The 20,242-nt window shown below is 41.3% G+C and overlaps 1 protein-coding gene across 2 annotated transcripts in view; it reads left to right on the forward strand.

The window, feature by feature from the left end:
• FNDC3B (fibronectin type III domain containing 3B) overlaps positions 1-20,242 on the forward strand; it is a 147,682-nt gene that overhangs the window by 57,336 nt on the left and 70,104 nt on the right. For both annotated transcript variants that reach the window (XM_031614564.2, XM_031614565.2), the window contains exons 4-6: positions 6,950-7,026; positions 13,302-13,545; positions 15,296-15,583. In XM_031614564.2, coding sequence (XP_031470424.2) covers positions 6,950-7,026; positions 13,302-13,545; positions 15,296-15,583 — 609 coding nt within the window. The remainder of the gene's footprint in view (positions 1-6,949; positions 7,027-13,301; positions 13,546-15,295; positions 15,584-20,242) is intronic.

Genomic DNA, 20,242 nt, shown 5'->3' on the forward strand with positions numbered 1-20,242 from the left:
CATCATTCTAGACATAAATAATTCCTGTCAATATCAGGCTAATGGTGCTATGCAGCATGTAAATGGAAATGCTGTTCATGTTGGTGTAAGAATCGCACTGCCCTCATCCAGCGATGGACACTTCCCTGTAGCTGAGGTTGGGGTAGGGGCTGGTGGTGCTGCATACATAGGTATCAGGGGACTGCTGGGCCTCCACTGTTTGAAGCACCTCAACTCAGTGTGCGAGGTGTGTGGTTCCAAAGGGAAGCCTATTGCTGACTGAGGATTCCCATATTCTGCCTGCTTTATGTAGTCCTGAGCACTGCTGTATGAGTTGACCCATGGGGGTTTGTGGCCAATCACTTCCACTGGTCCCTGTGTGACCTCAGGTTGGCTGTGTGGTTTCCCAGTCTTGGAACCACCACGTTCCTGCAACTGCTCTGTGTGGGGACCCTGTGGGGGACGTGGGCAGCTCTGCCATCCCTGCTCCTCACGTCAGGGTGTTGGCACGGTTGTGCTCACCGTGTAATGAATGTCTCTACAGCTCCAGGTTCTTGTTTTGTGGCTTGTATGCTAATGGATTAATTTCAGATGTTTTCAACGTAGTTGTTTCTTCTTTGTTTCCAGAGTAGCCCTAATTTATTTAACAGTATTTGCCATTCAAGCTAACTGATTTTAGACGGATGTTTGTCTCTTGTGTTTTAGTCTAGACATCTCTGATTTACAATCTGTAACCCATCTGGTGAATTGCCATGGGAGTATGCTTATTTTCAGTGCTTGAAGTATTGCAAAATACTCCTTGCAAGTGTTTTTGCAGTAGCGACTGTTGAGCCAACCAGCAGAAAAGGTTTATTTGAGCAAAAGAATCAAAATTGTTTATTCAGATTAGGGCAGCAAAATATTCCACTTCTATTTAAAAAAAAAAAAAAAAGTTCTACTTCAAAATATTTATTTGCCCTTAAAAACACTCTACAAGAATACCACATCTGGGAGACAGAGGTGTACACTTCTAACATCAGCGCTGTTGTTTTCCTATGAACTGGAGGCAGTGTGCAGCAGGGCAGTTGGCAAGGACAGGTGAGAAAAGCAGCCCACAAAAGGCTCTGTTGCGAACAGCAGAGATGCTGTCCTATGAGACACCCAGAAATGCTTCATGGACTGACTGCTCTGAGCCTTTGGCATGTGCTTCTGAGTGTTTGCCTTCGATATTTGGGTAAGTTTGTCCAGATATGTTAGAGACAGCACAAACCCAGGGCTGGATGCAGGGCCTCCTGCTGCGAGATCCAAACATTGCGCACATAATTCACAGCTGTGGGATTTGCCTTTTAACAGTAACAGCAATGATGCACTGAGGGACTGATGTGTTTTTAAACTTTTTTTATTTTTAGATGATTCTGGCCAATTAATTTGGGCAGGGGTGATTTTAAAGGGCTTATCATTTGTAACCATATCCAATGTGTTAACAGGATTTTAAAAGCATATTGGAAAAAAATGAAGGGTGATGGAAGATGCAAAGACTTTTAGGACACATCTTTCACCTATGGAAAATCCTTCAGCTTTCCCTGTCAGGCCCTGTGTCTGCATGTATGTATTGAGGTAACTGCAGTCAGTGGTTAAGCCATGCAGGTGCAGCTGGCTTCAGGCTGATGCTTTTTTTGGATGCTCTGTGCACATTTAAATAGTCATTTGATGCTGGACCACCAAGATCATTTGAAACCCGTTGGAACTTGGTAATTCTATCATACTACACTTGTAAGGCAAAAAGGAATGGTTTCTCCTGGACTGTAATCTGAACAGAAAGTGAATAGTGGAGGTGCAAGTAAAAGTGAATGTGCCCATAGAGTTGTTCCTCCGAAGCGGGAGTGCTGTGCATTTACAGAAATGTCTGTTGGAGCATGGGCTCTCTGTGTCCTTAGACTCCATGCGTGCTGATGAGATCCCCTTTTCCTCCTGCTAATCAAGGGATATTGTCTAGCAGCTGAGGCAGCTGCTGAGGAGTTCTACAGGTGTGTACTGGGTGTCCTTTTATTCACACCTTAAGTGTAAGTGAGGTTGCCCTAAGAAAGGAGACCCACAAGTAGTGCAAAACTCTCTGCAGCCACCTGGCAGCATGGGTGTGCTGCCCCGTGGGGATGGCTGAGTGCTGGGTGCTTTTGCTAACCCTGGGCAGTAGTAATGGCCTTATTCTTGTGCCCTCCACAGCCCCACTTCTGTGAATGCAGCATAGCTGCGATTCTTCTGACATACCAGACCTCTCTGAAGGTTTCTGAACAGCTGTCATGTCCCCTCAGGCACTTAGTTTTGTAAAAGCTGCTCCTTCTTCATGCAGAGTTCCCTCAATCTACAAGTTTGTAGTCATGTAGGAGCAAAGTATTCCAGTCTGGATCAGCAGCAGATCTGGGTCCTGTGCCGTGGTGAGTTCAGGAGGTGTGGCTGTGGGGCATGGGACAAACAGGCAGACCTTGGGATGCGGGTGCTCTGTGCCATCACCCTACGTGGCACATAAGCTGCTGGAGTAGGAAGAGAAGCTGTGTGCAGCCAGCAGTGAAAGGCAGCCTGTTTGTGCTTGTTTCATTGAGGAAATTGTTCCGGAACAGCTGCTCGTCCATGTGAAAATGCAAACCTCTGGGTCCCCGCCAAGGGCAGCGAGTCCTGGGTCATTTGTTTTAGCAAAGCAGGCCAATTTGCCCTTAAACGATCTTCCTGTTTCATTCAGTCACAGCTCTTGCTCAATAGATTTACTTCCTGAGACAGCCTTGTATGCCGAGTCACAGCACTGAGAGCCACTGCTACGAGCTGAGGGAGCAGTGAGGTTTCCATGAATTAATTCTAGCTGTTACGCTATGTAAGGCACAGGGCGCGTGGTTGGGTGGCATTCATCTTCTGATAGTATCAGAATAGAGGATTCTTCAATTTCAAAGTAAGACCCTGCCAAAATCACCACGTCCCTTCTCCTGCAGGTATTAGAGGGCGCAATCCTAAGTCACTGCTCACTGGAAACAGGACTGAGATCCCAGTGAGCAATTCATGGACCTGAGAGTTATTGCTCACTGGTGAATTTCACCCTGAAGCCAGGAGGGGTTTGAGTTGTAGGAGCAAGCTCTGCAATATGGGCAGTGCAAATATGTAGCAAAGCACGTGGGCATAGGTTTGGGACTGGATTTGGACAATATTCTGCAGTGGAAATGCTTTAGCAATAGGGAGAGGAAAGCACTGTGTTTGTGGAGCAGCTGGGATGGGAAAACCAGCATAGCGCAGTGACCTTGCTGCTTCATGGTGTTACACACAAAGAAACAGGCAAGATGAATTGCTCCAGCCAGGGGAGCCAGTGTGCCAGACTTGGGCTTCTGTAATTAACAGAAGAAAACTAATTAATTCATGCATAAGAGATCACTGAGGATCATAATAAAAGCATACTGGTTTCAAAACTGCTTTTATACAAGAAAGTTGCGAGTGCTGTGATCTGAAACCAAGGCTCTAGTCTGCCTTGAAAACCTTGGGGCAGAAATTCCTGCAGTGGGTTGTGCTGTGATTGCAGAAGGACTTAGAGCAGATGAAGAGCTGACAGTCCCCAGGACAGAGCAGCGTCCTTGGCTGGGGAGGTGCAGGAGGGAAAGGAGAGAGAGACTCAGTGTCATCTGCAGCTTCACATGATGTGCCACAGTGCAAGTACAGTAGTTGTGGGTTTTTTTTGGTGCAGGTGCTTTCTTGGTTTTGATTTGTTTTAAAGGCAGCAGATCTGGAAAACATTTTTCTCCTCTCAAAATGGTTACAGTAATTACAACGAAAGGGAAGGCAGCATGGGGTTCACCAGGGCTTTGGGCTGGTCACCAGCTGTGCCCCCTGGGAACCGAGCCGCTCTGCTTCTCCTGCTTCCTTGCCTACAAACGTGTTGGAAGCACAAACTCTTGGTGCTGTCAGGGCAGTGGGTTCCTCCCACCTGCGTTTGGGGAAGCTCTCCAGAAGCTGCTGGAGGCACTCAGTATTTATGGTGCTGGAGCTCAGGGTGGAATTTGGGAATTTGGCCTCCGGCTTTGCGAGCAGCAGTAGCCAAATCTCTTCTGGCTCAGTTTTGTGATGCACCCAGGGGACGGCCTTCATTTGTTAACAGGTTCAAAACGTATTACGGCGAGTGGGCAGCATCCAGGGCAGAGCAGGATGACTCCTCCTTGTGTAGATTAAATCGTGTGTTGAACTGTGAGCTTCTATTAAGACTTGCAAGGGTTTAAAATACCCTGGGGGAAACTCCTTACGTCCTTCCTATGAATATAAGTAATTGAGGAACATCCATTTCTAAGTACTTTTTTTTTTTTAACAGTTAAAATATTAGATGTAAGTAAAAGATAGATAAACTACCCTCAAAAAAAAAAAAAAGATTTGAGTTTTGTTTTTAGTGCTAAATTGGGAGTGGTTGCTCTGCAGGCAAGGTCTTCAGTAACTCTGGGGCTCTGTGTTACTCGCTGCCACTTGAAGTTGTTTTGATACCGTTGACGAGAGAGATGAAATAATGTATGCTAAAGTCATTTGGCTTGCCTGGAAATCAAAGCACTGGAAACAAAACCTTGCCGCAAATCACGGGGCTGTCGTTCTTTTAAAACCTGTTACCCAAATGACTTTAACAGTTTGTGGGTTGTGCGCAAGGTTAGGAATCATCTCGCGCAGTGCACGTTTTGATGATAAAACCCAATCTTTTTTTTTATTGGAATGGAAGTGTTGCAGTCAACAGTCTCGGTGTGGGAGTTTGATTTCTTCCTGCCAGTCGATTGCTGCTCCATATGAGCAATTGGCAAGGGCTTTGCGGGACAGATGATGGCCGTGCCGAGTTGAGCGATTCTCAGCTGTCATATAGCACTTAGCTGATCTATGCATAGAAACTCCAGAGCTGCTCCATTTTCAATTTCCAGGCAGAGTTTATATTTTTGAGAGACTGGCTAGGACCACAGTGACTGCAAGTATAGAGGACTTTGGTTGAGGGCTAGAAACACATTAAAAGTTGAGGCTTTATTCTCTTTAACATCATTCACTTGTTGTAATGTTTAAAGTGAGCCGCGTGACAGTGCTAATTATTCCTTCCACCTATTCTTGCACCCTGAAGAACCCAACAGCACTTGTTAATCCTGTGTGGCTGCTTCTCCCCCAGCCCAGTGCTGCTGTGCACACTCCTGTTGTGTGCTGTGCCCTGCTGAACTCAGCACTGTTCTCAGAGGAAGTTCGGAGAAAAGCATGAAACCGTATTCCTCAGAAGACATATGCAAAGATTTATTTTTTTAATAGGAAAAATGCATTTACTCAAATATTTCTGAAAAGCTCCCTGTGAACCAATTGTCACTTCATATTTTGTGATGGGTTTAAACAGAACCATTTAACCCATAGCTTAATCCACCCAGCAATTGCTTACTACTCATGCTGTTACATTTTTCCATTCACACTAAAACTGTTGACTGTGGGAGCTTTATTAGGGGAGACAAAGGACATTAATAGAGCTATAAAGTGAGGTGGGGAAAAACATCTGTGCTAGATGAGTGATAAAGCCATTTTTCCTAGTGGGGCTGTAGTGTAGGTGAGGTTCCTTGTGTAGTTGGGTGTTGAGCCGTATGAGGAACAGCAAAGCCCCATGCTTAAAATAACTTCTGAAACAATAAACACTGAGACTTCAGGAGTTTTCACATGTTTAATGCACTTACTAAATTATCATACTTCAAATGTAGATGTGACCAGTAAAAACCATATGCAGATACAGAATGGCTTCTTTATGGGTCAGTGTGGACTAGTGTCCCTGTTTCCTTGCTGCTGTTGGATGGCAAGCTGCAGCTCATTCCATTGCTGGATGTTTCACCAGGTTTGTCCAAATGTTTGAGGCAGACAGTGTTGAGCTGATGAGCTGCCATTCCACCCCTTTATGGCTGAAGTTCTCCACATGTTTTGACATTTGGCTTCCTTTCATGGAATGGGACATGGTTTGGAGATGCTGGGTGCCTCCTCTGTCAGAGGAGATTGAAGTGATCTTTTGTAGCAATTGCCTAAGCTAAAATTCAATTGGCAGCAGCAAAGTGCAGAGCTCTCTGAGCTCTTCTCCAGAGTTTGGCTGTGAATTCTCAGCCCATGGCAAATGCTAGAGGGACAGATTAGAATGAACATTAGCATATGTACTAAGGAAATCATTACATTATTCTTTTCAAAACAGTAAACTCTCATTGCAAACATCTGTCTGTTGTTTGAGGAGTTCATTGACTGCTATGTGTGATGTGTCTGGTTTTAACAGCTAAATCAGTGAGCAAGAAAGTCAACTATTTCCATTTTTATCTAGATGCTTTCTTGTAGCTGTGAGGCTGTGTTTGCAAAGTCAAATGATTATGGCACTTGCTTTGTTATACTTGTACTCAGTGCCTTAAAATGGAACTGGCATGCTCAGGGCTGGGTTTCAGAGTGGAAACCATAAGCTTCTTGCTTGTACAACTGCATTCCAAGGTTAGTCTGAATAGCTGAGATAATGAATTTGGTCTTTGTGCATTCTTAAATAGATAGCTTTTCGCATATGTGATTTTTGGTACAATTGGACACTTTCCTTGGGAGTTGCCTAGTTCCAGGCTGCACAGTTTCTGCTTTGTTTTGCACCTCCAAGTCTTTGACAAGAATAACTTAACCAGATTTCAGTACAGGAATTGTGGGCTGCTAAAGGACATATTGTGTTACTGCTTAATGCTGTATAAGTTGATCAGTGGGTAATATAAAGCCTGTGTTTTAGCTGTTTTATGATGAAAATATTATTTCAGCAGAATATATGTTAAAGTCATCGAACAATGATTTTATTTTCAGGATGATGGCATAAGGCATTTTCCACACACCAGAAATTACTGGATTTGTTCACTTTGTTATTGTAGGCTTCTAAAATAAAGCTATTTTTAACCTTTTCTGAGCAATTGTGCAATTTCTTTCAACTGAAATGAATCTCTTTTTCCCTTTCTTTTAGGACCAGCAGAGGTTCCCATGATGTCACCCAATGGATCCATCCCCCCTATTCATGTGCCTCCTGGTTATATCTCGCAGGTATGCTTCTGGAAGAGTTAATGTCTATATAGAAGCAATAGCATTGATAACATACAGAAGTCGTCTTGGCTGAAGTGTGGTTTAGAAATATGTATGAAAGTGAAAATTGTAATGTGCCTTTTTGTATTCGTCCTTATTGGCAACGCATACACTTATGCATATGAGCATGCATGTGCACCTTTGCACACTGTGTGCAATGTACACCCGTTTTTTTTAATGCTAGCAAAAGCTGTGCATATAGTTTGAGCCTACATGTGCAACTTCTTTACCTGTCCACGTTGGTGGGTAATGTGTTAAGCTCTAGTGTGACAGTTGTATGTGGTAGGAGGGTGGTGGAAGTAGCTATAAAATACACTTTGGGTTCTCAGTGGTATCCATGCAAAAACTGACTTGTCAAGAACTGAGTGTTTTGTTTTTAAGATGGCTATGATAGTTATCTATTCTGTATTTATAGGGAAAAAAAAGTGGGAAAAGGTTTTTCACAAAGCTCTCAGGTTTTTGATATTCTTGAGCACCTGCTGGTTTTTTATGTAAATAGGAAATTTGATCACATGATTGTTTAATTTTCCTTCCATCTCCTGCAAAGATTAGAGGCTTTCTATAGTTAAAAAAAAAAAAAAAATAAGGCAGGGTAACAGCAAATGATATAATATTCAGATTTATTGTATTAATTTCCGTGACACATGTACTAGACCAGAAGTTTTACTAAAAGTATACAAAGCATTTCAGATCGCACCGATGGATCAAATAAGAGCTTTGGATGCGCACATTTTGACTTCTTGTTAAGTAGAAAACATATGATGTCCTGGAATCCCTCCTCCCTCCCCAGGAAATGTGAGCTTGTCTAATTCTGAAAAATTGTGGATGGCGTCATGCTTAAATCCCACAAAATACTGCAATCACTCTGTGGTATTTTAACTTCTCAACAGAATGGAAATATCCCCCTAGTGCGGAGGCTGTTGTTAGCCCTCTGCCTCTTAAAAAGCCCTGCCTAAAGAACTAGGAGCAAACAGGAGGGACAGGGCAGGCTTTGGGATGCGTTTGCTCTTCCTCTGAAATAACTTTAATGCCATTTTGTTACTAAACTGCTTATACATCTCATTTCCTGGACTAAGGTATGGGCTGGCTGTAGCTGAAATGCTTTGGCAAGCCAAGTGATCAAAGTCTTAGAGTTGTAACTTCTTTTGAACCTGGTTCTCCTTCTCTGCTTTTTGTGGATCAGTCTAATAATCCCACTAAAGAAGTTCTTGGTTTCTTAACCAATTAAAAAAAACCCAAAAACCTCTTCTGAAGAAAATTTTCCAGCAACTGGAATTAAGTTTTAGGGAAAGAACTGTGTATGCAGTGCTTTTCAGCAGCAGAATGTGTTCTACTCTGTGGAGAGCAGCCCTTTTTCCTTTCAGATTGCTTCATAGTGCATAATAGTTGGAAGTGTGTAGTAATCAAATGAGTTCTGATTGTAACAAATGCTTCTGCCTAATTTGCTTTTGTTTGTGCTCTATTGTCTTGAAGTTAAAAACTCTGTTTTGTGATTATCGATAAGAGCACAACTTAGAATGGCAAGGGAAAAGAATTGGGGCGTTCTGCTGAAAACTTGAATAATGGAAATATGGAAAAGCATGACCATGAACTTGTTTGCTTAGGGCCATTGGCCGAAGGCTGCTCTCGCTGAAGCAAATCCGGAGTAATTCCACTGAGTTTGAGGAATTACTCATACGTAATTGGACATGAAAGTTTGGTCTGAGCCTCCACGTTGCTTTTATTTACAGAGTTGTTGATATGCAATCTCGGCCGCAGCTATTTTAAGGCGAAGGGCCTGGCGGGGTGGCAGGAGCGCGAGGCGCAGACGGTGCTGCGCGGAGCTGTGTAGGCCGCACTGCGTGCTGAGCCCTGTGGTTTGCTACGCATTGAATGCACTCAGACTTTGATGGAAAGAAATCGTAACCTCTAGAAAGAGGGAGATCTTTAAATAACATTTAAAGCGGTGGAAAATCCAACACATCCTCAGGGTTTTGTGTCTGGGTAAATTCTGTATGCTGGGAGGTGTTTGTTCTCTTCCAAATTAAACTTGTCTAGCACAAGCTTTTAGCCGCAGACTCTGTTTCTGTGTGGCTTACTGCTCACAGAGCTTTTCTTTGTATTTTGTGAGCTGCAACCAATAGAGTCATCCTTTAGTAGGATGATCCTGCTGAACGCTAGGAAGGCTCTGCAGGCCTTACACAGAGCAAGCCGTAACGTTCTGAGCCATTGCAGTCCATGAACACTGGCCCTGAAAATCAGTCTTGTGCGAGGTTTCAGATATACTAATATTTTTGCCAGCATTAGGGATGTTCTTCTGACTGTTTTCTAAGGTGTAAGTGTAATACTGGTGTTTGTATGCAGTGGATGACAAAGATATCGATGCTAAACTTGTCAGGACTGGCATGAGCTTGGATTGGCATCCTTAAAAAATGAAGTGAATAAATAAAATGTTAACATCTAAGTGCCTTGAAGATGAGCTCATTCTGTACTGTTTTCTGGTACAGATTGATTTATGAATGAAGTTTCAAATTAGTTTATGAAATTCCACAAGTACTGGTCATGGTCCACCCAGTGGCCGTGCTCCAGCTATCCTTGCTGAATCTTGCACGTTAGGTTTAAGTGAAATAGGAGCAGGATTTTGAAATGGAATGTAAATATATTCCGTGCTACCATGTCTATTCAGTAGATGTGTGTCACAGAATATAACAATGATTGTATTCTTTCAGCTGAAACTTACAAAATCCAAGTACAGCTTACCTGTACAAAAAGAACGGATGAATTTTTCCTGCAGGTGAAGTATTAAATTTTAGTGGAGAAAAATAGAGAACGTAGAGTAGTGATATACATATATATAAATCATCTTGGTTTTCATTGCTACAGTACTATATTTAATGCAAAACAAATAACATTAAAGAAAAAAATGCTGTTCTCCAAACATGGCAACCAACAAAGAAGGCAATTTTATTTTGTATGAGTAATGTTTATCCAAACTCTCCTGAAAGATCATGCATCTCACTTACTAATTAATCTTCTGAAGATAATCACGTAGAACTATGCAATCATAAAATAGTTAGCAAAGCGGCGTGCCAATTACACCAGCAAGCACAAAAAATAATTGCAAAAGACAGTTTAACTAATAACTGCTTGAAAAACACAAACTAATGATAACTTATTCAGCTCTAGGTGCTGAACAACCAGAACTATTTGTTTTCTGTAAATTTAATTCACTATATTAATAACAATTACTTTTGATATTACTGTTATATCTGGAGACAGAGGTTAAGGTTCCAGCATTGAATTGGAGGCTGTTTAGTGGATAGTGCATTCTTGACAAATTTCTGGTTTTCACGACACGAAGGGAGATGTGAAGAGCTGCAGGTTTCTTCTTAAATTAGCAAAGCTTAACTTCTCTACTAAGTTATGCTATTTACTATTTATTTATCAAAACTAATTTATTCGGTCTTAGGCTGAAGAAGTGTCATCTCCCAGAATGATGATGGTTATAGAACTGCAGGTTTTATAAATCTGGAGGTGTCTGCAGTCTCAGTCAATCCCTGTGGTGGTGGTTTTTTTTTTTAGTTACCCAATGCCTGTAAAACCTAATGCAATGCCAACTTCATGATCTGTTAAGGACAGAATATTGTATTTAAGCATTGTCTTCTCCTTCTAAAATTTACGTATCTATCTATAAATCCGAGTTTAAGGAGAAAACGTCCTATAGGGCAAGGAAAGGAAGTGACTTTTTGCAGGTTCCCTTGTGTTTCTGCCTTCGTTTGGAACCCATGCACATGAAGTAACAGGAATGCTGTAAGCATTTGTGGTCTAGAGGAAACAAAAGATATTAGTTTCCTAACTTCTTGATGAAAGTCATTTGGAAGGCTTGCTCATCCCCTGATCTCTGGCTTTTCTCACAGTGCTGGTGTTCTGCAGTTTCAGCAGCAATAGAATTTCAAAAAGACTGTCAAAAGGACTTGGAGGCTTTTTCCCTGCTCTCTAAAAGGTAGTTTAGGAAGAGAAATCATAATAATTTCAGTACTGGTTTACATGAGGTGCTGCTACAGAGTACAAGCTTTCTGTCTAAAACTGTTTTTGAACATATCCCTCTTTCATCTAGAGCACAGGATCCAGATGTCATCTGATGTAGATACATGGATAAGGGCTTGAACCCATCAGGGCTCTGGAGCTTAGCCTGGTGAAAGTCAGGATGAAAACTTTTCATGTCAAAATGCAGGAGCTTGCTGTCTCAATTAAATAGTAATAGAAATCTAAGAGAGTTAAGTCTCAGCATTTTCATGTACAGCCTTAAATAAGACATTTTGGCTTTCACTCACGCTAACTGCAAAAAGACTTTCCTCCAAATTTTAGAGCAAGTCTTAGACTTCATACGTGGATGAGGGATGTGGGGATTGAGTAGAGCCTGACAGCAGAGATTGGAGGCCTGAGAACGCGGCAGACTGAGGTGCTGCTCCATCTCCCAGGCTCAGCTGTCTTCTAGGGTCTGTAGATCTTTGAAATTGAAAGCTAGCAGATGACAAATTGCTAGCTTAGGTTGTAAAATAAGAGTTTAGGAAAAGTAAGCTAAACAATTCCTATTCTGGTTATTCAGCATGGCAAGCAACACATCTCTTAATATATAAAAAAAAATCAGTTACAAGTGACTGAATTACTTTCTATAGAAAATTTTTTCTGTAAGGAAGACAGCTCATCCATGTCCTTGTCTGTGGTGTCAGCCTATAGCTTACAGGCATAATTCACATAACCTTAGGGCACAAGTGGTGTGAATTAAGAATTGGGACAGCTAATGCTGTTGAATTATACCCTGTGTAAGTTGCTCAGATGATGCCTGAGATGTGGGGTTGTACTCGCTGGAGCATTGCTGTTCATGGCTCCAGCACTGTTTGTGACAAGGCTTGTCACCCTGCAGCAGGAACAGTGGTGTGCTCGTGTCATGATTGCTTCTGCTCAGCATAGGTCAGCATAGACAGTTTTTTGTGTGGTTTGGGCTAAGACCCTATGATGTTACAAGCGACACGGGAGTGTGGGAATCTTTTTAAGATTTCTTTTGCTGATGCTGGTGGGGCATAAATATCTCCAATTAGTGACAAATGCCTGAGAGTGATCATATCTTGTGGCAGACATCTAAAATTCTCCAGACCTTATCTGCCTTAGCATGATGCATCTTCATCAGTGCATCAGGAGGCTTTGTTCTCTGTCCTTCTGTTTGTACTGCAAATGGTGGGACGCTAAGCTGTGCCTTTCTGCATTCACCTTTCTCATACAATACATCCATCACAAACATTATTTCTTCCCTGTGTCAGAAATCAGAAAGTTTAGAAAAACTAATTTCTGACAGCCAAACTGGTTGTCTAAATTCTTGCACGCCTTTCTACAGTATTTTTACTTTCAGAATTAAAGGAGTATTAATTGTTCAGTTGTATTTTTAAGTTCCAGGAATGGCAGTTTTTTTTTTTTTGAATATGCTTCAAGAATAGCTTGGCTCCTAAGTCTGGACTGAAATTGGGCTGGCTGACTTTTCTCCAGAAATATACTTTTTCCAGAGCTGAAAACCATTTTTTTTTTTTCAGCCTAAGCACATTTCCACCTTTCTACATCTGTTTTTACATGCTTTGACTCTGATCTTTGGGGCCAAGGTATGCATATTTGAGAGTTGATTTACATGGACATATAGATCAGCTCTGTAGCAGGAAAAAACTGCTGCCCTATGGTTTCTTTTAACAATTAGAAATACCTGCTGTGAACAGAGCAATTCTTTTGAAAAGGGGTGTCAGCACAGCAGGTTCCTGCAGCTGACAGGTCTCTGTGCACACACAACAGCACTGCCGGTTAATCTCCAGCTGTTACTAACTCTGTACCACTGTCAAAATCAGTGGTAGAAATTTTATATGCAGAAGGTAAGATTGGTCTTAATGAGTACTCTTATTCTGGTGCTTTCTGTTCCTTTCTTAATTGCTTTACTCTATAAATACAGGGTATTTGTTTTGTCTCTTACCCACACAGTTATCGCTGGCAGTAGTTAGTCTCCCAGTGATGAGTGTGGCTATCTGAATCTCCAAGAAAAGCCACATCACCACTGTGTTTACCCGTGCTGATATTAATTTTAGAAACGTGTTTATGTATAAACATAAGGACCAACCATTTTTTAATGGGATAACAAACTGTAAACAGTGCTGTTTGAAAACCATGTTCAATTCAGATGCTGCATAATGTGCCCCTGTCCCTGCCTTCCCTTGCAGGTGATAGAAGACAACACCGGTGTCCGGAGGGTGGTGGTCACCCCACAGTCTCCAGAGTGTTACCCTCCCAGCTACCCTTCAGCCATCTCTCCGACCCATCACTTACCTCCGTACCTGACACACCATCCTCATTTCATTCACAACTCCCATACAGCTTTTTATCCTCCTGTCACTGGGCCTGGGGATATGCCACCACAGTTTTTCCCGCAGCATCATCTTCCACCAACACTATATGGAGAACAAGGTGAGTTGGAAAAAACTGCTGGCATTTCTCACCTGTTCAGGTGTTTAGCTGATGTTAAGGGCCAGTGAAACCAAGAGTGGCAAATGAATTAGAGAACACAGATGGAGTTTCCTTTATTTACTGGAGCAAGAGATTGTCAGCACGTGTCACTTTCCAGAGTGCAGCAGCACAGGATAGCCCTACGGTGCAACTCTAGGTTACGGAAGCAAGTCCAATTTTAACTTAATTCATACATACAGAGTAGGGGAAATTCTCATCCTGTGTTTCAGAGTAGGGCTGTGAGTTGTGCTGATCGTTCTTCATTGTCATGGTGCGTGCGGCATTGTACAGAAAACCAAAAGACAAAATCCTGGCTTGGGAGTGAGGATGGATAAGGAGGGCTAGATCCGAGCAAGACTTGCCACGGATATTTCCAGTGGGAGAAGCTGAACACCACTTCCTGTTGGCAGCAGTGTGCTTTCTGTCCCTCAGAAGCTCAGAATCACAGAAGTTTTCCAAGAAATAACAGGCATTTTCTGTTTGTTATTCTGGTTGAGTCTGGTCAGCAAAGTCACTGAAAAGCACTACCTGGTACCAAGGAGTAACATGGCAACCCAAATCAGGTCATAAGTAATTGCCATAAAAGAAGTGAAAATAGCATATTTCTGTCTGGAATATGCACTGCGGTGTCTCGTCTATCCTGGAGAGAAGTCTGTGTGGAACTCAAATTTAATAGTCAGCAAAGTTGCTCAGGATACATGGAAGTCAGGTCGAGATTCATGTTTTTACTCCCAAAATACCTGGACTTAATACACTTTAAAGAATACTTTCAAGTCATATCACCAGAAGTGAGACTCTTCTGGAGAAGGCAAGAGGAGACAGAAAGAGAAATATCTAATGATGACTCACTTTGAAGTTTCAATTGACCAACAGACCATCTCCTAATGCAGAATGGACATTACAGCTGACATTTAATTTCCTTATCCTGGGGGGAGGAAATGGAAAGTACAGGACACCAATAGGCCACTGCAGCTCATCAGATAAATAGGTGAGGAATGTTTCTTTTGAAAAGAGAACAGTGCAGTTTGAAAGATAGCGTAACAAAATGTTGTGTGCAAACACTGGAGTGTGTTAAATAAACACAGGGATTTTCAGCCATTGGTTAAGCAGATGCTGAATAGTTCTATAGCCAGGAGATAGCAAGAGACTGGTTCAGCTTAAAAACAAGCAATAAAAATCCAGAAATTAAGCAATAAAAATAAAAAAAAAAATCCTTGATTGCCTCAATCATATGACCTGTATCTGTGACACTAAAATAACTGAAGCGGTGAGTATTGGAATATTATGCCTATGAATATTAGTCTACTGTTTCCCATTTGTCTGAGGGCTTGTACCAGAAACAGCAATGGGGAAGAATCTATTAGAGTGCTTAATGAATTTATGAAGGCTTTTTCCAAAATATTTGTCTTGTTAGATTTTTTTTTCCTTTGGGCCTCAGACTGAAAAGGAGGGGAGAAAAAGAGATTGCCTCCATTCTTGTTTTATTTGTACATGCACCTACATCCAGAGAGTTATGAAATGTCAAACAGCAAGTGAGCATGCTTAGTATGATGTTGGGAAAAAAACATCAATCCTGCAGAAAAACTTTCTTTAAAAAAAAAAAAAAATGTTGTGGAGGTAATTGCAGAGAAGATGTGGGATTTAATTTGGAGATGGTCAGGAATTTGGTGATCTTGTTCTGAGTTAATGTGAATGAAATCTTTTGTTTCAGAAATCATACCACTATATGGGATGTCCAGCTATATTACCAGGGAAGATCAGTACAGCAAACCACAGCACAAAAAACTCAAAGACAGGCAGATTGATCGCCAAAACCGTCTGAACAGTCCTCCTTCATCCATCTACAAAAGCCATATAGGCAGCTGCACAACTGTATATAATGGTTATGCAAAGAGCCACAATGGGGCAAGCAGTGGAAGTGGTGGGGGAGCACCAGGAGTGAAGAAGCCAGAGCGCAGAGCAAGGAGCAGCCCGAAGTCTAACGAACAAGAGCCACATGGTAAAGGCAGATTTATTTATTTGTAGTTCTCTTTTATTGCACCTTTCCAGCTTACAACTGCCTGTATATGGATCTAGTAACTAAGCCAAAAAACACTACCACCCACACATAAAGACAGTGTTAATACAGTGTGAAGGTAAATATAAACGTTGAGTTTGCTATACTGTATTTATTTTGTAAGCTGAACCCGTTGCCTCCTATCTTTCATGACTATTCCTTGGTAGCTGCAGTGTCACTTTCTTTTTATCTGTTTGGAGAAATGCGTTTTGCAAGCAAGTTTTTGATTTTATTTTCTTATCAAACAGGCATGTTGACGTTTCACAAAAACCTTGGGAACAACTGAGCTCTAACCAAGACCAGACTGCTAAGTAGCACTACTTCTCTCTTCTGGGGGAATGTATTAATCTTGCAAGGATGTTCTGGGATAATTGCTGAAAAAATAAGTTTGTGTGAAGCTTCATCAGTTAGTTGAAACAGAAGAAACATGACAAATAATTGCTTAATCTTAGCAATTGGAATTCATAGCTGGACCTGGCTACTTCTGAAATAATTTTCTTCAACTTTTTTTTTTTTTTGAAGCTTGTCATCAAAATATTGCAAGTCTACAGTGAAACAGAAGGTCATTCACCTAGTTCATCTGTAGCTTACCACAAGCCATTCTGCACATAGCCAGTTCTACTTTAGTTTAGCTCAATAATTTGTTTTAATAAATTGACTTTCATCCGTTTTGTTCTCAATAGGAATCATTTTTTCATAAAGAAAAATGACTCAAGACATGAGTTTTTCCACCTCAGTCTATTGGTGCATTCATACATGCATACTAGTACACAAATATCTGAAGGAAAGTGATCACTGAGGCTTTGTAATGGCTCCCACTGAACAAAACTGTTTTCATAAGCTTCTAATCATCTCTGCTACTGCTTATTTATCTTCTGTGTTTCTTCTTGATTTATTTGGGGATTTATCAATACTTGTGGCCTTATGGGTAATTGAGGTGAGAGGTAAAAGCAGCCAAGAAGTAGCTGGTAATTTTGATTCGTACTGCTGAGACAGCAGTGTGTTCAGAGTAACTGAGAAAAAGAATGCCATAAGTAACAAGTATGGAAACTGCTTCAGCTTAGCTCTGCGTGTGTAGATTCAAGTCTGCCACTAGTTAAAAATTTGATGACACTGTATTGTTGCTTCCAAAATTGCAGAGTGCCCTGGAAAAACTATAAAAGGTACATCATATATAAAGAATGAGAGTCTTGAGTTGGAAAGCCGGGCTTACAAAAACCTCTTGAGAGGCACACAGGAATGTATGAATTTAGCCTAAAACTTAGAATTGTAGAGTGGCCTGGGTTGGAAGGAGCCCTGTAGATCATCCAATTCCAGCCTCTGTTGCCATGGGCAAGGTTGAAAATTTGAAGTAGGATGAGGGAGAACTGAAGGCGATAGGTTCCTTTAACCAAATTTAACTGAGATTTGGGTTTCACAGCATATCGATTCCTATTGGGTCAGTGTGTGTGTGGAATGGCAGCTGGCAGGTTCATGGTGTGGCTTGTGTGTCAGAACACCGTGGTGGCAGCTTGTGGGTTGTGAGCTGCTGGCAGGAGGGGTGTTAGGATCCCTATGTGCTGCTGGAGCAGAAACTTGCAGGTCCCAGGTGGAAGCTAGCGTGGGTCTGCAGCAGAACCACAGAGGGATTGCAGCCTTGAGGGACCTCAGCTACAGTGAGACTATTTCACAGTGCTGTAAGAACACTAGTGAAGAAAATGTTCATCATATAATGCAAGGACAACTCTACTTTTTCCAAATTTCAGGGCATGAGATATTTAAGTTAGCAACATATTTTTCTATCATAATACACATGAATTGCTTATTCTGTGCACATGAGTAAGCACTTAAGGAACGTTTTGCCTTCTGTCAATAACTTGCTTCCTGCAGATATTAAAAGAATGCCTTTTTTTCCAGCACTTTTGGAAGCAGTGGGGTGATAGCATCATCAGTAGTGCTAAAATTGAGTAAGTAAATGATGCAGGAGTACGTAAACGATGTGTGCTTCCTCTGGCCTTTTTCAGTGACAGCATTGTATATTTCTTTTGGGAGGCAGAGTTGTAAATAAAGATTTCTGGCTTATACTGGATACTGGAAACCTGCCATTGTAAGATTAAAAAAGAAAAGAAAACCAATGGCTTATAATCAGAAAGCAGCTGACCTGTGTGTTTGTTGTGGTAGGATGGACGGTGTCTTGTACAGGCAGAGGACTTGGAGATCAGCTGGAGGAGTCCTGATTTGAAATCTATTTCGTAGCTTTGCAGTAAGGCTGGTTTAAAGCTTGAATGGGAGTGGGTCAGCTGGTTGTTTTTGATGGTTTTTTTTTTTCCATAGAGGAGCCTTGCCATGTAAAAAGAGCTGTAAGCGGAAATCCTGTCCCATTCAATCTGTCCTTTATGAATTTCAGTCTGAGTCACTTCCTTCTCATGCATTCAGTGATTTGCTCCTTGGTCATGGAAGGATCTACTCGTTTGACAATCTGTGTGTGTGTGTGTGTGCAAGCGCTGTGGGCACATAAGCAGTTTTAAGTATTCTTGTAGTGCTCTCACCCATTTGCTAATAAAAGGTTTCTTCCTTTCAAATCAGATAAAATCTTTTAAAACTCTCATTGAAAAAACTCTCATTGAAGTTTCAAGAACCTGAGATAGCCAGAAGCACTTGCTGTGAATAGAAGTTTTCCTGCCTGCATTGCTGCTGTGGAAGTTCCTCAGGAGATCTGACTACTTCCTTCTGCTCATTTGTTTGAAAATCAGATTACTAAGAGAGCTTTCCTGACTGTGGTGCTTTTACTTTGAAAATATTTTAAACATACTAAACTCAGCAAAACAAGGTCTTACAATACTCTTTTGGGCTACCGATCTCTTTTCTGGCTTCCTTATCTCTGCTGGTTGCAGTTTTTTCAGCCCAGCTGTGAGGCTGCCATTTTTATCTAGAAAATCTCCCATTGCACATCCCCCAGCAAGGCTGCTGATGTGAGTAAAGCCAGCAGGTATCGTTAGCCTGGGTTGGTGCTGGCAAGATCTGCTATCAGCAAGCTGCTAGTGTATAATATTGAGTGAATGAATGACAACACAGGAAATAGAGCTGATGCTTCCTTGGTTCAACCCTATCCTGTTCCTCTCATTTGTAATGTTTAAATATATTTAGAAAAAGGGTGTTCTTTTGTTTTTGTTGTTCTTCAACTGCATCAAGTTTGATGAATCCAGAGCCTGTGAGTTAAAGGGAAATGGAGATGTGATTCAGTGCAGACAGGAACCAGGCAAAATTCCTCTACTTACTCAATCTGTTTCGTGCCAGTTCTTTTCCATTCTAGTCTTGAATCTGATTTGTAAACCTGTTGGGCTGTCTATGTATCTATGTGTGTGCGTTCTACAGATTTAAAAGCCTAGTTTCTTTACTTTTGGGTTTGTAAGCACTGAAGTTGAGAAACACTGTGGCAATGTATGTAATGTTTATGTTTTCTTAGCCAAGAATTGATGATTGTAGCCAGGAGCAGGGCAGGTAGTGATAGGACAAGGAGTAACAGTTCTAAATGAAAAGAGGGTAGATTGAGATTGGATACAAGGAAGAAATTCTTTGCTCTGTGTGTGGCTGGATACTGGCACATGTTGTCCTCAGAAGCTGAGGATGTTCCATCTGTGAAGGTTCCCAAGGCCAGATTGGATGGGGCTTTGAGCAACTTGATGTGGTGGGGAGTGTCCCTGCCCATGGCAAGGGGTTGGAACTGGGTGGGTATTAAGGTCCCTTCCAATCCATCCATGATTCTATGAAGACCTTTATTAAACTGATAGAAAAATATTCTACACACAAAGGTTGTAATTGATTCTTATGCAGACATTAAAAAAAATACCCTTACATAAGTGCTGCTTTCCCTCTTCCTTAAATGTACTGGATTGTATAAAATAAGGAGAATTAATGAGATTGTCTCCTGAAAACAAACTGTAAAAAAAAAAACAAAAACATAATGATTTCATTAGTAGCATGGAAAAAAAAAAAACCTCTCCCAAAGACTGGAGTACACTTGTGATGATATGTGAGTTTTAGCATTATACAGAGTACTGGAGTATGACGCACAGTATTTACTGGAAGTGGAGGCATTCTGAATTTTGTGAGTACAGATCAGCATCACATGAAATCTTAGTATTACTGTTCTTGCTGTTTTTTATAGTTTCAGCAAATAATATTACTTAACCAAGTTGCTTAGATGCCTATATAACTAGAAACATACCATGTGTTGTGTGTGTGTGCTGGTTTTTTAATTTTTAGTAAATGAGAGGAAATAAACATGCATTAATTAGGGCACTTGTCTGAACTTGAGAAACCAGTTAATTTGTGACACCTGGGAATTTCCAGTGTGATATTCTTGTGCCTCTACCTTACCTCCCACATTACATTCTTGTTTAGATTTATTTGCATACATGGGTACCTCTTAAACATTCTTTATCTTTCATATTTTTTGCCCAATTAATAAGGTGTGAAGTTGTTTCTACAGGCAGAAAGTGAAATAGATGAGTTCCTAGTGGCTGAGTGTACCAGCCAGCTCCATTAGCTGGGCCACACAGATTGTACACCAAAAAATACTTCAAGAAGTAATCACATAGACTGTCCTCTGAAGGGAGCTCA

This window comes from Phasianus colchicus, chromosome 10 (genome assembly GCF_987193195.1).
Source record: "Phasianus colchicus chromosome 10, bPhaCol1.hap1.1, whole genome shotgun sequence".
In the NCBI taxonomy this organism is placed as follows: Eukaryota; Metazoa; Chordata; class Aves; order Galliformes; family Phasianidae; genus Phasianus; species Phasianus colchicus.